The sequence below is a fragment of the Sinohyriopsis cumingii genome, chromosome 17 (assembly GCF_028554795.1).
Source record: "Sinohyriopsis cumingii isolate HCF-2022 chromosome 17, ASM2855479v2, whole genome shotgun sequence".
NCBI lineage: Eukaryota > Metazoa > Mollusca > Bivalvia > Unionida > Unionidae > Sinohyriopsis > Sinohyriopsis cumingii.
The window spans coordinates 6,818,582-6,836,475 of NC_142977.1; the positions used below are offsets into that span (position 1 = coordinate 6,818,582).

The window sequence follows — 17,894 nt, forward strand, 5'->3', positions numbered from 1 at the left end:
CCTAACAGCATCCATCTACAAACTATGTTCAAGGTTCATGAATTTAAGCTACCATGTAAAACTGATTTTTTGTTTAGTAAGTGACCTTGATCTATGACCCAAAACCAACAGACTTCTCCCTAGCTAAAGTGCAAACCTTTCACAAACTTTGAGAGCTGAAAATCTGTCCTGAAACTATTTTTATATTTTTTCACCAAAGTGAATCTTGATGTTTGACTTTCTGGTCCCAAAATGGATAGACTTTTTTCCAACCTCAAATGCAAGCCATCCACAAAGTCTGATCCAGGTCTGTTCAGAGAAAACTAATGTTTTGTGCAGAAATAAGTTTTCTTCAGTCATAATGAGTTTGACCTTTGACCTGTAGAACCCCAAATCAATAGCTTCTTGCTAAATGTTGTTGGTGTAAAACTGAATGTACTGCAAGGAATGAAAACACTGCAGACGGAGAAGGAACATGTGTTATAATGTACAGTCAATGTATTGGCAGGCATATAAAAACTAGTTATTTAGTTCATAATGCAAACACTATATCTTTTTTCATACAGAATGATTATGAGTGTTCTCTTGAACAGTGCTGTCATTAGAAAATGCATTAAAGGCTTAAAAAGAATTACAAAGTGACAATGAGCCATGCACTGGCTCTAACTCTCTCCACAGTGAAGTGGAAGAAACTTTTTCTTCAATAAGCACAGTTGTGCTTATAAGACAGTTGTCTTAGGGGGCGCTCACCAGATAATATGTACTTTTGAGAGTGTGACATACGTAAGGCGAAGTAGTTCATATTTAAAACATGCACAATGGAGAGAATGCTGGCATACCTCTATGCTGCATTAATGTAATGTGGATGATAGCTGTATACTCTATAACCCATAGTACACCCATCAATCATATGCCAAAATAAAGGGAATTAAAGGTTATTTGCATTATACCTAAGATATACAATGTCTTTTTTAAATAGCCAGTATAACCAGTGAGGAAAGCCGGGGAAATTCTTTTTCTTTAAAATCATAACCCTATGCAAAATATGAAACTGTAGAGCGCCACCTTAACAGACTCAGACTATGTTAAAACATTTCTAAACCAAAATGGAGCTCTAAGCGGTAACCTCCAATGTAAAGATCTAAAGTCAATCAACAAGGCCAATAACTCTGTCAAAAATGATTTTCTTCCATGCACATCAATGTCTTTTAGACAATGTACATACCAAATTGCAAAAGACATGCTGAATGGTTCCTGAACTGCACAAAATGAACACATGAAAATGAAGGTCAAGGCCAAGAATGAAGCAGAAGAGAAGAAAACCCTAAAAATTACACCTATGACAAAAAGACATTGTGAGGGGTATTCAGGAAATTACATTCTGCTTTTGGCAATACAACATGCATGAACGACTGATAAAAATGAAAACCCACAAGTTTTCTTTATATCTGGACAAAAATGTCTAAATAACTGATAATGCAACATATTTGAAAAAACTTTCTGTCACTTTGTACGTCGCTGGGTCATTCATAGAAATGAGTTGAAAGTATCAACTACTGGTAAAGTGCAACAAAGCATTTGTGCATAAGAGTGAAAAACATAATTTTAACTGAAGTATTTGTAAAACACATGTCTCCATGCTTCCAGGCTTTGCTCAAGCATCCTCCAAAACCTATGCTCTGCTACTTGCCAAACATACCCTAAAAACCATGCACCCCTACTTTGCCCAAACATCCACTAAAATCTATGTGCCCCTGCTTTGCCCCAACATCCACTAAAATCTATGTGCCCCTGCTTCGCCCCAACATCCACTAAAATCTATGTGCCCCTGCTTTGCCCCAACATCCACTAAAATCTATGTGCCCCTGCTTTGCCCCAACATCCACTAAAATCTATGTGCCCCTGCTATGCCCAAACATTCACTAAAATCTGTGTCCCTGCTTTGCCCAAACATCCCCTCCCAAAAAAAATGCTCCGAGGGTCGTGTTGTTGTTGTTGTTGTTGTGGAGTTTAATGCCTTTTTTCAGCACACGATAGGCTATATATGGCAGCCAGTATTAATGGTGGAGGAAGAACCCAGGAAAACCCAGGAAAGAACCACCGACCCACGAGAAGCTACTGGCATGCTTTCTCACATACCCACTTTGGCTGAATCCGAGACTCGAACCGGCGCAGTCAGAGGTGAGATGGCAGTGATCCGTAACGGAGAACGCTTTAGACCACTTGGCCACTCGGGGCCCCTCCGAGGGTCGTGAGTCTGGGATAAGAATACTCAGGCATGAGTGAGTTGTATATATGAATTTGTCATTTTCATGTACATTAAGTGTGTACATAATTACAGGGTGAAGTTAAAATCCAGGGAACACAACTGAATATAACCCTAGACGTGACCCAGGGTCTCAATTGATCACCCAATTTAATTTGTGTTGACCCATATGTCAGTGACACACACACACACACACACACACACCAGTTCTCAAAAATTAAGTCTCATAATTTCAAAGGTATTTTATATTTATGCAAAACCATGCCCAAAGCCCCCACCCCAAAGAAACTGCATAAAAGTTCTAAAACTGTTAAGCACATCTATCTACAGTCTCTTCAAAATCCAATCACAAGATTTTATTTACGTCTATATCCGTTTTGAAGAAGTTGCATGACACTGTATGCATCATTTATCAAGAACAGTGACATATGCTAATGTGTGGGCTTGAAGCCTTGAATGATGGGTTATGTGTCCTAGCCCCATAGCTGTGAGTGCTTGCTTTATACCAAGTAGAAATCTATCATCAGGGTAGAGTAGGCTGATGATGCTATATGGAAAGTGGGACAATAATTACGTACACAGTGAGTTAATGGTACTGTACATACAGTGGGACACTGGTACTGTACAGAGAGGGGGACTATGGCGCTGTATAGAGAATGGGACATGTGCTGTATAGAGAATGGGACAGTGTTGCTCTAAAGAGAATGGGATAAATACTTGTTGTTGCTGTTGTAGGGTATAACGTCATTTTTCAGTACAAGATATGCTATACATGGCGGCTAGTTTTAAATGGTGGAGGATGAACCAGGGAAAACCCCAGAAAGAACCACTGACCCATGAGAACCTACTAGCAAGCTTTCTCACATACCCACATTGGCTGAGCCTGAGACTCAAACCCACGCAGACAGAGATGAGATTGCTGTGATCCATAACGGCAAGCACTTTACACCACTCAAGGCCCCCTGGGACAAGTGCTGTATAAAGAGTGGGACAATGGTGCTCAATTGAGAGTGGGACAATGATATGTACAGTGTGAGCTAATAGTGCTGTACAGAGAGTGGGACACTGTTGCTGTAGAGAGAGTGGGACAATGGTGCTGTAAAGACAGTGGGACAATGCTGCTGTACAGAGTCTGCAGTTGTTGTTGTAGGGTTTAATGCCATTTTTCAGCACACAATAGGCTATGCATGGCAGCCAGTATAATTGGTGAAGGAAGAACCCTGGAAAACCCTGGGAAGAACCACCGACCCACGAGAAGCTACTGGCAGGCTTTCTCACGTACCCACGTTAGCCAATCCTGAGACTCAAACTCATGCAGACAGAGGTGAGATGGCAGTGATCCGTAACGGTGAGCGCTTTAGTCCACTCAGCCACTCGGGGCCCCTGCTCTACAGAGAATGGGACAATTGTGCTGTACTGAGAATGGGACAATGATGTACAGAGAATGGGACAAAGGTACTGTATAGTGAATGGGAAATGGTGCTGCATGATAGAGGGGACCACAGGTGCTGTAAATAGAGTCTGATTTATCTTTACATTCATCAAAGCAATGCCCCATGCATCATACATACAAACAACACACACAGACAGGATTGCTTTGGCTTTTATAGGTTTAACACTATTTTTATTTTTCAGCACATGTTAGGCTATACATAGCAGCCAATATATCTGGTAATGGAAGAGCCCAGGAAAACTACAGCAAGAACCATCAACCCATGTGAAGCTAGCTTTCTCACATACCCACATTAGTCGAGCTGAGATCTGAACCAAAGTGGACAGAGATAAATTGAGATATCAGTAATCTGTAAAGATAAGTGCCTTAGACCACTCAGCCCCCACCTGTGGCTCCCAAACAGACAGGAGTAATTACCAAACCCATCCCTAGTAGACTGGTTAAAAATGAACCCATTCAGCCACCTGTGGCTCACAAACAGACTGGAGTAATTACCAAACCCTTCTCTAGTAGACTGGTTAAAAATGATCCCACTCAGCCCCAACCTGTGGCCCCCAAACAGACAGGAATAATTACCAAACCCTTCTCTAGTAGAAAAATGAACCCACTCTGCCCCCACCTGTGGCCCCCAAACAGACAGGAGTAATTACCAAACCCTTCTCTAGTAGACTGGTTAAAAATCAACCCACCTATCACTGTCCAGATTTTTGCGGGCTCCTGGTTTTGTTGAATCTGACATATCTTTGGCATCATCAAGGAATGATGCATCGAGTTCGCCAACATCCGGTACAAAATCCTCCACATTTTGGACAGGAACTGTGTTGAGCCCACCATGATCACCATCACCTCCTGACAAGGACAAAAATCAGGCTGATTCAAAAAGCCAAATTACAGAAAAAATACAGTACGCAATAATGTGTATGTGAGTATGTGAGTAATGTCTGAGCAGTGAGTAGAATCATGTCTGTGTGAGGATATCATGTCTGTGTGAGATATCATGTCTGTGTGAGATATCATGTCTGTAACTTTTCTGCATCAAAATAACTCTTCCCAAAAAGTATTTTCTCGTACTTCAATGTTTCATAGGCAACTCTCACAAACTCCAAGATTTAAAAACAATCTGAAACAAATGTTTCACTGAAATATGACTTGCTGAAAATATGAACTCACTGCAAGATATGTGACTTTTGGGAAATCAAAACAGTATGCTTAAATACAACCAATCAAAATTTGATATCAATACTATATTAGCCTTATAGTCCGTACACAAAGATGAGTAATGCCTCCTATAGACAAGGTCTTCAAATAGACAAAATTAAAAACTTACTGAACCAAGCTATTGAGACTCATTGCCCATCTCAGGGCTATTCCATTTAAGAAGAATGTATCCTTGGTCAAAAGGTAAGCTAACACAACTGGGTTGCTGTTCTTGAGTATAAACTATTCTTTTACATTATTTCATTAAAGAAATGATCATGTCTGTTGATTTGGAGTCTAAATCAAACTTCCAATCCAACCCTGGAATGTACTTAAAATGAATATTTAGTCCTCAAATGTATGTGTGGCAGAAAAGAGAAGCCCTCTCTGAAATGTTCTGAAAAACATTAGTAAAGAAAACAAATCTATTAATTTGTAAAATCAACTTTAATTTTCAGAAAAACAACTTAAATTTTTACTGCTTATTTGAGTCTATAATCATCTTAATTATTCCAAACCTTGAGCTGCAAACCCTGTGAGCATTGGACCTATAATGTAATGAAAATGTGGGTTGTGAGATTTGTGTACTTGTGTGCCTAGCAGTGCAAATGGTGAGTACCAAGTCAAATTTCATAAGCGCCATAGTTTCATCTCTTTCAGCAGATTAAAGATTAAACAACTGTACTACTCACAGTTTCTGAGAATGTAAATAATTGTCATATCGATTTCATGCATGTATGACTCGATGTAACAGTGCTTAAGTTTGGATTGACTAAACAAATGTTAATGGCAAGCACCCAAGTGATTCATACTGCAGCCTCCAAATATTCTGGTCAGAACTGAATAAATTTATCTCAACATCAGTTCAGTTATGGCTAAATTACATATGCTTCTGTCATCAAATGGTAGCCAAAAATTCCCGGGTTTTCCCCAACTTTCATCAATATTTGCAAAACTCAAGGACTTTTCACAGTTCTGAAAAAATTATCTTCCTCGAAGCGTGGGAACCCTGAGGTTCTTTTTTCAATGTCATCACATTAAAACAGATTTGGAATGGACAGTGTATTTTATGGCTCACATGAATATTATAATACAATTAAAAATAATTGCCATCTTCTGGGGCTTTAAACATTACTGCCAATTATACTATCACCCAGTCAGCTTATACTAAACAGTAGAAGGAAATGCCTAAAAAATGGCAGTGGCATTTCCTCTCATCAGCTGGGGTGCTGGCCTGGTCACCCACAGTCCCTGGGCACTTTTGTTAGCATTGTAACTCATCAGTGGGAACTAATTGGGTGTAGATGCATTGATTCAACATTACTGCACTTTTTTGTCAATGTGGAGTTTATACACAGCATAACAACATATAAGTGTTTGTCAATGTGGGGGTTTATACACTGCATAACAACATATAGCAGTGTTTTGTCAATGTGGGGTTTATACACTGCATAACAACATACAAGTGTTTGACAATGTGGGGTTTATACACTGCATAACAACATATAACAGTGTTTTGTCAATGGGGGGTTTATACACTGCATAACAACATATAAGTGTTTGTCAATGTGGGGTTTATACATTGCATAACAACATATAGCAGTGTTTTGTCAATGTGGAGTTTATACACTGCATAACAACATATAAGTGTTTGTCAATGCAGGGTTTATACACTGCATAACAACATATGAGTGTTTGTCAATGTGGTGTTTATACACTGCATAACAACATATAACTGTTTTGTTAATGTGGGGTTTATACACTGCATAACAACATATAGCAGTGTTTTGTCAATGCAGGGTTTATACACTGCATAACAACATATAAGTGTTTGCCAATGTGGGGTTTATACACTGCATAACAACATATAACAGTCTTTTGTCAATGGGGGGTTTATACACTGCATAACAACATATAAGTGTTTGTCAATGTGGCGTTTATACACTGCATAACAACATATAAGTGTTTGTCAATGTGGTGTTTATACACTGCATAACAACATATAAGTGTTTGTCAATGCAGGGTTTATACACTGCATAACAACATATAGCAGTATTTTGTCAATGTGTGGTTTATACACTGCATAAGAGCCAGTAGAGCTGTTTTTGTCCATTACATAGGTACAGCCAACTGGCATAGATCATTAGTGATATCACAAATACACCAAGTACACACTCCCCATCTGGTATGGATCATTGGTGATATTAATAATACACCAAGTACACACTTCCCATCTAGTAGGGATCATTGGTGATATTAATAATACACCAAGTACACACTCCCCATCTGGTATGGATCATTGGTGATATTAATAATACACCAAGTACACACTCCCCAACTAGTAGGGATCATTGGTGATATTAATAATACACCAAGTACACACTCCCCATCTGGTAGGGATCATTGGTGATACTAATAATACACCAAGTACACACTCCCCATCTAGTAGGGATCATTGGTGATACTAATAATACACCAAGTACACACTTCCCATCTGGTATGGATCATTGGTGATATTAATAATACACCAAGTACACACTCCCCATCTGGTAGGGATCATTGGTGATATTAATAATACACCAAGTACAAACTCCCCATCTAGTAGGGATCATTGGTGATATTAATAATACACCAAGTACACACTCCCCATCTGGTAGGGATCATTGGTGATATTAATAATACACCAAGTACACACTCCCCATCTAGTAGGGATCATTGGTGATATCAATAATACACCAAGTACACACTCCCTATCTGGTATGGATCATTGGTGATATTAATAATACACCAAGTACACACTCCCCATCTAGTAGGGATCATTGGTGATATTAATAATACACCAAGTACACACTCCCCATCTGGTAGGGATCATTGGTGATATTAATAATACACCAAGTACACACTCCCCATCTGGTAGGGATCATTGGTGATACTAATAATACACCAAGTACACACTCCCCATCTAGTAGGGATCATTGGTGATATCAATAATACACCAAGTACACACTCCCTATCTGGTATGGATCATTGGTGATATTAATAATACACCAAGTACACACTCCCCATCTAGTAGGGATCATTGGTGATAATAATAAACCAAGTACACACTCTATCTGGAAGGGATTCAACCTCCATGTTTATTTGGGAGTTTCCTGAAATTTTACTTTTGTTGAACAGTAGCTACAAAGATAATTTCCATTTATCCATTATGATAATTTGAAGTCAAGCTGTACTTTTTATTATTACTGTCATCATTAAAAGGTATTAATTAGCATTAACTAATTAATACATAATTAGATGTAACTGATTACAATTAATTATAACTGCTATTACTGACCTGCGTTTTGCCTAAGTGTTATTATCACACAAGTTATTATCTGAATTGCTTAACTGCCATTCTGATGACTAACAACTGTAATTATACAACTGAGGAAAAGTACCAGTAATTATACAACTGAGGAAAAGCATCTGTAATTATACCACTGAGGAAAAGCATCTGTAATTATACCACTGAGGAAAAGCATCTGTAATTATACCACTAAGGAAAAGTACCCGTAATTATACCACTGAGGAAAAGCATCTGTAATTATACAACTGAGGAAAAGCATCTGAAATTATACCACTGAGGAAAAGTACCAGTAATTATACCACTGAGGAAAAGCATCTGTAATTATACCACTGAGGAAAAGCATCTGTAATTATACCACTAAGGAAAAGTACCAGTAATTATACCACTGTGGAAAAGCATCTGTAATTATACCACTGAGGAAAAGCATCTGTAATTATACCACTGAGGAAAAGCATCTGTAATTATACCACTGAGGAAAAGCATCTGTAATTATACCACTGAGGAAATGTGTGTGCATGTGATTTGGATTTTTAACATATCTTTAACTATTTTTCAGTCATATCACTACGATGTCTGCAGTGTTACAGTTTATTTTGATGTCTAGCAATGCGGCATCACACCGCAGACATGCAGCATGATGTCTCACGCAGTCACATTATTCTGACACCAGGCCCACCAGTCTTAACACTAACCTCTTAATGCTGAGCACCTAGCAAGGCAGCTGTTAGTACCATTATTACAAGTCTCTGGTATGACTCAGCCATGGTTTGAAGCAACAACCTACCACAATTGAGGTGGAATAGTAAATGTAATTATACCATTGAGGAAAAGTACTTGAAACTGTACCACAAAGGAAATATACCTGTGGGTAGAGATGGCTTCTGTGGACCACTGGTAGACTTGTTCCGAAAAATTCGTGAAAAGAGTCCCTGCTTCTGTTCTAGTTTTTCTTCTACCTTAGACTTAGTTTTGTTGTTTGTCTGTGTTTCTAAATAGGGACTGGAAACCGGAGCTGGCTGTTGTGTAGGGGAGAGGGTGGGGTCTGGGGATGTGGTTTCAACAGCTGTTGTGGCCTTTGGTATGGCTGGGGCAGAAACAGACCTTGGTACTGTCAAAATACATAAAGAAAACTGTAATGATAATAATAATGATAATAATATCATTCAGACAGAATGTTATATTTGTAACTTTCCTTAACTGTAGTTATATATTACAGTTAAAATGTCATGAGAAACCCATACGAATAAGGCAGAGGCCCAAGAAGGACTAAGATTACTCACCTGCCTGGCATCCTACCAATAGCAAGAGTTGTTTTCCAAAAATTCTGGGTTAGTATAATTCTTGAAATCAAATTTCTTATAATTCTTTTAATAGCTCATGTCAAAATTTGTTTGAAATACTCACTTATTTTTAATATCTTCTGTCATATGTGATAGTAGATGGCCATCATTTATATAAAGATGAAGGATCTGGAAACTAGGATATTTTCTGCCAAATCTTCTTTTAATGTGGTTTTTGATAAGCAGTCATTTCAAAATTTCCTATTTTTGTATCAGCAGCAATGCTGGAAACCAGACTCTCTTACAAGTCCAAGTACAAACAACACTGACTCTGACTGGCCATCATACATTGTGCCAGCAGATCAGGATCTCAGTTGTTTGTTCTACTGATTACTATTAGAAAACTGCATGGATGGCTGATCTCTGTGCACTTGGACTTGACTTACAAGCAAGAATATATGGTACATCCTTGGCATGAATTTAAATGACATTACACAAGGTTGGAATCCAATTTTAAAAAGAGTATGGTACATCCTTTGCATGAATTTAAATGACATTACACAAGGTTGGAATCCAATTTTAAAAAGAGTATGGTACATCCTTTGCATGAATTTAAACGACATTACACAAGGTTGGAATCCAATTTTAAAAAGAGTATGGTACATCCTTTGCTTGACTTTAAATGACATTACACAAGGTTGGAATCCAATTTTATAAAGAGTATGGTACATCCTTTGCTTGACTTTAAATGACATTACACAAGAGTGGAATCCAATTTTAAAAAGAGTATGGTACATCCTTTGCTTGACTTTAAATGACATTACACAAGAGTGGAATCCAATTTTAAAAAGAGTATGGTACATCCTCTGCTTGACTTTAAATGACATTACACAAGAGTGGAATCCAATTTTAAAAAGAGTATGGTACATCCTTTGCATGACATAAAAAGAGACATCGCACTGTGTTGCTTTCTGTCAAATTCGGACATCTTATGCTAAATGGTGTTTAAAATGATGTCAGTAGGTTTTTATATTTTTAGTAACAATATCACTGGACCACAGATCTGCATAATTTAAATAATTAAGTTCTTCATGCCAAGAAAAATATCAGTGTTCAAAGATATATTTTTCTATTTTTAGAAACAGTGGCCATACTGGATTGGCATTAAAGGTACAACTTTTACAAACCTGAAAGACTTTATGCCAGGATGCTCCCTTCCAAATATGTCTGAAAAAATGTTTTTGTTTTGTTGGTATATTTTTTAATTTTCTTTGTTAGCTTTTGGGGAGTGGGAGGGAGGAGAATTGTTGAAGATAACAAACATTGATGGACACATAACACAGTATGTAGAATGCAGGACAATACTTTAAAATTACTTTGCCTTAGTGTAATGACTCTAGGCCTTAAAGTAAGTAACAGAAAGAAGTAAAATCAACAAGTGTGTGTGTGTGTGTGTTTAAGATTTTTAACGTAGTGAGGCAGCTGTTTGTACCATTTTTATAAGTCTTTGGTATGACTCGGCCAGGGTTTGAACCAGCGACCTTCCACATCTGAGGCAGATGCTCTAACAAGTAGGCCACTAGGGCAGTAATAATTTAAGTAAAAACAACAAACAATTTATTTCTCCAAGTTACAAAGTGAAAATCTAAGAGACAGTATTAAGAATTAAAATGAAATAATCCTAAATGTTATGTCATAAGTCTATAAGTATAGAATGTTCCAAATGAATTCGAATAGTCTTGAATGTCTTGATGTAACACAATGATGCAAGATAGAATGTCTTTGAATGTGTTCACAACAATTCCAAAATGATGTGTTAAACCAAAGTCAATGAGCACTTGTTAGTTCCAAAGAATAATTTAAATAATTCCTCTCAAATTATATCTGAGCACATCTGTAAAATCTGATAACAAAAGGATTCCATTAATCTAAAATAGGAACGATTTGTTTATCAAGTCCCTATTTCTACACATTTTCACATGACCTAGGTGAGTCATTATAAACTCGCAAAGCTATGTCAGTATGTTATTTACAACTTAGAATCATGGACAAAAGTTAGCTATGTAAACATGCTGTATACAACTGACCATTATCTTAACGTACAACAACCATGAACAAAAGTTAGCTATGTAAACATGTTGTTAACAAATGACCATTATCTTAAAGTACAATCTACAATCATGGACAAAAGTTAAGCACACAGTATAGATATACATAACACTTAGAGACATAAGCTCCAAACACTAACTTGAGTAACATATGTTGCAATCAAGAAGACAAAGAGACACTTGCATGCTACAAACATTTTACCATTAAGAGGAAGACTGTTGGGTTTAGACTGGCTCTGTGTCTCTTGCTTTCCTGGCTGGTCCTCAGTCTTCTGTGAGACTTTCTCCTGCTGCTCTCGTCTTTTGCTGCTTAATGCTTCAATAAAACTGTAGTTAAAAGACAAGCAAAAGCAATAACAATCAAACTTTGTCAAACACCACCTTTATAACACAGCCACCTCTTTAAGAAAGCCACATTTTTCAAGACTCAACACCATATAAAATTAATCTTTTGCAATAACACTGTATTATAGCTTATTTTATGTAGTTCCAAGACCCTCACCAACCAAAGAAACTTGGGTTTCCAAAATAGGTCTGACTCCCCAAAAGAGGCTTGGGGATGTAACATAGGACTGACACACCCCCCAGGGGCTTGGAGTTGCAGAATAAGCCTGCCTCCACAAAAAGGGTTTGCAGATGTAAAATAGGTACCAGTCCCTCAAGGGGCTTAGAGATGCAGATTAGGCATGACTAGGGACATAGGCATGACCCCTTCACACAGGGTTTTGGGGATGTATAACAGAAATGACACCCCAAAAGGGGCATGATGATGTAGAATAGACCCCGACTCCCCAAAGAGGCCTGGGGATGTAGAATTAGCCTGAGCCGAAACTGGGCTTGGGGATGTAAAACTGGCTTGAGGCAGCCTTCTGCATATCACAAAAGGAAACAAACGAAGGCAACAGTGACCTGAAATGATTCCCTAATCCACAACAATGATCCTTCTGTGAAAATGATTTCCTAAGACACAACAATGATCCTTCTGTGAAAATGATTTCCTAAGACACAACAATGATCCTTCTGTGAAAATGATTTCCTAAGACACAACAATGATCCTTCTGTGGAAATGATTTCCTAAGACACAACAATGATATTTCTGCCAAAATGAATGCATAATACACAACAATGATTACTCTGTGGAAACATTTCCCATATCCACAAATTTAATGTTTTAAAAACTCCAAAACATGACATCCACATAAACCATAGAGTTCATATTATACTTAAACCTGAACAGATCTTCAAAACACAAACTTAGAAAGATAAACTTTTTCTGTGATTAAATGTACCTAAACTGATGCAATATTTGAAAACCAAACATTACAATTCTTAATTTTTGGTACATTTCTTGCTTTAAAGTTTCTTTAAAATCTTTGACATGCAACTAAATTTAGTATGGACTTCATCAACAACTTGTTGAATAACTTTATCTCCTATTTTCAATAAAATACGCGTGGCCTATATTGTTATAGTATCAATCAAAACACAGAGTTGGCTTTGTGTGCTTAAAAGATATTAATTTTGATAGGATCAGATGGAAGAAGATAACTCCAAAGATATTGCTATTTTCAAGGAACAAGTTACATTGAACATACTGCTCTACAATATTTTCTAATTCTCTTTTCTCTGTATGTCACAAGAGAACTTATTTTAACATCTGAAACATTGTTTGAGGAATCATTACAGTGATTGCCATTTTAAGACCATTTTCAACTACTGTTTCATGTATTCAATGGAACAAATATCCAAGGGAGATAACATCTAAACATTTACCAAAATCTGAGTTACTTTCTTTGACAAACAAAATTTAACCTAAAAGCCTATGGATCTATGCTTTATTACTAATTTTAAAAAGAACATAAGCTTGTTACTATTATTAGTAATACAAACTATATCTGGTAAAACAGAATGAAAACTATGCCATAATAATGGAGGGACTGAAATCTGTCTAAGCCAAAAGAGGTTAACAATGCCAAATGGGTCCAAGTAGGAATCAAGATATGCTTTTGTGCCTGTTTAGTGGTTCATCAGTCCAGTGTCATAAGAACATGAATCTTACTTTGTGCTTATTTCTACACGAAGTTTATGACATTCATACTGTAATGAAGCAAGTCTTGGAACCTAAAAGTTAATTTTGGACATAATTAAGGTTGACCCATGGCAAAAATTCATTATGCTATAATATTTATATAAATTTCTTGCCAATAAAATAATCTAAGTCAGAAAGGTTCATAATTTAGTGGTACTAATATGCATTTGTTTTCCATCTCTTCAATTCTGGCTGTAATCCCCCGTTCATATACTGGCAAGGGTATACAGTCATCAATCCAAAATCAATCACTCTTTCAAATGTCAATTAAATAAAAAGAACATATTATGCAACTGACTTTTTAGCCTCCAGATAACTTCCACCAGCTGTCAGTCAAACATTGTTCATTCAATATACCAATGAACTTTACACCTGAGCTATGTGTGATTCATAATGTAATAATGACAGAGGTACAGTACTAAGTTTTGATGGGCCACCAATTGTTTGACACCTTAGCAAATTTTACACCTTAGTAAAAGGTGCCAATTCAAACTGTTACAACTCTGCAATCTTTCACACAATTTTCTCACATAAACAAAATAAAAAATTAAACTGTAATAAAAAGCAGAATTTTTGAAAGAAAATCAAGAAAAAAATGTTAGTTGCTTGGTAAGACTATCTCTTACTTGGGGACTTTTAAATGAACATTGAATATAAAAAATTGACTGTACAACTTACACATCGTAGTTTTGCTCCTCAGACTCCTCCAGAATATCCAACTCCTCAACAGTTGAGGCCATGTCTTCAGCATTCAATTCCAGCTGCTTCTGCAATGTCTCTTTCTAAAATACACCATATCTGATTCTGTTTAACACAATCCCAACTAAAAAAGTACAGAACCAGATCTACCATTGCATATTGCACAGACAGATCTGTTACCATATATTGTACAGATCTGTCACTGTATATTGTACAGACAAATCTATCACCATATATTGTACAGACAGATCTGTCACCATATACTGTACAGATAGATCTGTCACATTATATTGTACAGACAGATCTGTCACCATATATTGTGCAGACAAATCTGTCACTATATACTATACAGACATATGTCAGATATATTACACAAACATGTCACATATATTGTACAAACAGATGTCACATATATTGTACAGACAGATCTGTCACATATTGTACAGACAGAAGTCACATATATTGTACAGACAGATCTGTCACATATATTGTACAGACAGATCTGTCACATATATAGTACAGACAGAAGTCACATATATTGTACAGACAGATCTGTCACCATATATTGTACAGACAGATATGTCACCATATATTGTACAGACAGATCTGTCACCATATATTGTACGGATATGTCACCATATACTGTACAGACAGATCTGTCACTGTATAGCGTAACGTCTAATCTGTTCCTATATTGTACAGACAGATCAGAGTCTAAGCTATTCACTTCACAAGACTATATTGAATAAGGGCAATTTTCTGCACCTTTTATAATAAAAACAAATTTTAAATAATTTCAAGACTGCTTATGGTCACTAAATACACAAAGCAAACTGTTTTATCTGTTTACTTTTAATATTAACTTTGTAACACCTTTATTTTTGCAAAGAACTCATTTTAAGTTGACTTACACACTGGGCATATTTTTTGTAGTAAATTATATTTCTCATAATACTTACTTTATCACACTAGGGTAACTTTCTTTGATAACTCTGAATCCAGCCCAGTCCCCACCCCACCCCGATCCACCCATGGGAAAGATGGAAAAAGCAAATTTTTAGTAAATTGTGTTTCTCCGAGAATACTTACCCGATCACATTAACGTTAGGGATATAAGCCTGCTACCTCTCAAATCCAGCCCTACTAAAAGACGAAAATTCATCTTTTCTGTCTATCTCATATAGACCAAAGGGCAATAACTCTTGCCCCTTACCTTCCCTTGCCACCGCCAGGTGTCACTAGTTTTTTAAGCTGAGCGATATATATTATACAAGGATGCTTGCATAGCGGGGTGGTTGGGAGGGTTTTTAAGCAATGTGATCAGGTAAGTATTCTTGGAGAAACACAATTTACTAAAAATTTGCTTTCTCTATCAAATACGTTCCCCGATCACATTAACATTAGGAGAATAAGTAATAGGAGGAGGGAATGCTGAGCATCCTACCTCCACCCTGGGCACCTTCTAGGGAATGATGGCTGGATTCCCCATTTGAACGATAACCCATTCTCCTAATTTCATCAGCAACACAGCCTAGGGTCCCGTGATATGTGACCCCTATATATGGTTAAGAAGATAGTTAATGAAATCTTCTTACCTATGAAATTCCACTGGCGAATCCAGTGAAGCTGATAGGCTGTGCTGATTGTTTTAAATGGGTCTGGTGGTCATTTGGGCTCCTGACACCAGACCTACCAGATTCAAGGTTTGCCTCTGCGAAGCCAAATCTCTGAGATAAAAACTGGAGAAGGTTGACTCTGCATGCCAGCCAACAGCTTCTATTATATCTCAGATTGAAACCTTGCGTTCGAATGCCAGGCTCGCCGAGATTGCTCTAATCTCATGAGCCATAATCTTCATGAGGCGACTCTGATCTTGTGAGACCTCAGAGTACGCTGAGTGTATAACCCACTTCAGCCATGAAGCAAGGGCTTGAGGGGTGATATCCCGTTTACCAGCTTTGACCGGAAGAAAGAGGCGCTTACGTGTGTCCCGACACACCTCTGTGCATTTTAAACAGTGCTTGAGTGCACGAACAGGATCTTGCATGGCTGCTGCTCTTGACTTATCTATGGAAGAGAGCGAGCGAATGATGATTCTTTGATTGCCAATGGATGGTAACCTATTTTTGGCTACAAAGCATGGTTGTGTCAGGAGGACCACCAAACCATCTGATCTGAACTGAAGAAAGTTCGGGTCACTGGAAAGGGCATGTAACTCGCTCACCCTGCAGACTGAAGCTAAGGCTATCAAGAAACATGTTTTGTATGATAGTAGCTTTAACGAAGTGTGGGCTAAAGGTTCAAATTTGTCTGAATTGAGCCATGTTAAAACCCAGGGCAGATTCCATTTTGGAAACAGGGTGAGGGATTTTGGTCGACTGAAATCAAAATTGGCTAAAAGATCTGACAGATCTTTGGTTTGCCCAATATGTCTGATATCATGGAGCAGTAGCCTTTGATAGTAATTGGGGCCAACTGTTTCTCCTTGAAAAGCCAGAGAAAAAAGTCTCTCCACAATCGAAGGTTTAAATTGTTTGTCTCGCAAGGCTGCCCGGACAAGAGCCAATCGTGAAGAAGAAGATGGTCCGGGCAGGGGTGGAACACCTGTGACCGCAGTTGTTTGAGAAGATTTGGGCTGGTTGGAATCTTCCTGGGTAGATCTATCGCTAGATCGAGTAGATCGGTGACCCAGGACTTGTTCCATCTGAGAGGGGCAATCAGAATCATCCAACAGTTCTGACCCCTTAACCTCTGGATTATTTTCGGTACCAAAACCGTGGGAGGATAGGCGAATGCCCACAACCCCTCCCAGCTGATTGACAGAGCATCCACGGCCCAAGCCTCTGGGTCTGGAACTGGAGAGACGAAGGTGGGCAACTTGCGATTCCACCTTGTTGCAAAAAGATCTATCATCGGACGTCCCCAAAGTGTGCAAATCCGAAGAAAGACTGATTGATGGAGTGACCATTCCATGTGAATAACTTGACCTTTCCTTGATAGAGTGTTGGCCAAGACATTGAGTCTGCCAGGAATGTGTCTGATTTGTACGTTGATGTGGAGGTTGTCACACCAATGTAGAAACTGCCAGATCAGAATGCACAGGTCTGGTGATTTGGTGCCCCCTTGTTTGAGGAGGTAAGTCACCACCACAGAGTTGTCTGACATAATGAGGACAGTTTTTCCTGAGAGTTGATCCTTCCAGAAATGAAAGGCATTGATGACAGCCCTCATTTCTAAAAAGTTGATGTGGAGAGGCCTCTCCCCTGGCTCCCACGTGCCGCTGACTGTAGCGAAGTCCGGCAACGGGTGGGCACCCCAACCGTAGGTACTGGCGTCAGTACATACCATTATGTCCGCTTGGGGCATCTCCAGAGGAATCCCCGTGGACAGCCAACCGGGGTTGTGCCACTGACCACTGGGATGAATGGAGATCAGACTTTTTCCAGTTCACGAGAAAGCCTAGATGATCTAAAA

General features: G+C 38.2%; 1 protein-coding gene across 3 annotated transcripts in view; it reads right to left on the bottom strand.

Annotated features, from left to right (window-relative positions):
* LOC149777689 (rab-like protein 6) overlaps positions 1 to 17,894 on the bottom strand; it is a 67,207-nt gene that overhangs the window by 22,016 nt on the left and 27,297 nt on the right. For all 3 annotated transcript variants that reach the window (XR_016415443.1, XM_089938740.1, XM_089938741.1), the window contains exons 8-11: positions 14,400 to 14,503; positions 11,835 to 11,959; positions 9,107 to 9,352; positions 4,388 to 4,547 (exon numbers count right to left, since the gene is read on the bottom strand). Coding sequence is in view for 2 of the 3 variants with exons in the window: in XM_089938740.1 (XP_089794866.1) it covers positions 4,388 to 4,547; positions 9,107 to 9,352; positions 11,835 to 11,959; positions 14,400 to 14,503 (635 nt within the window). In the remaining variant the exon portion in view is untranslated. The remainder of the gene's footprint in view (positions 1 to 4,387; positions 4,548 to 9,106; positions 9,353 to 11,834; positions 11,960 to 14,399; positions 14,504 to 17,894) is intronic.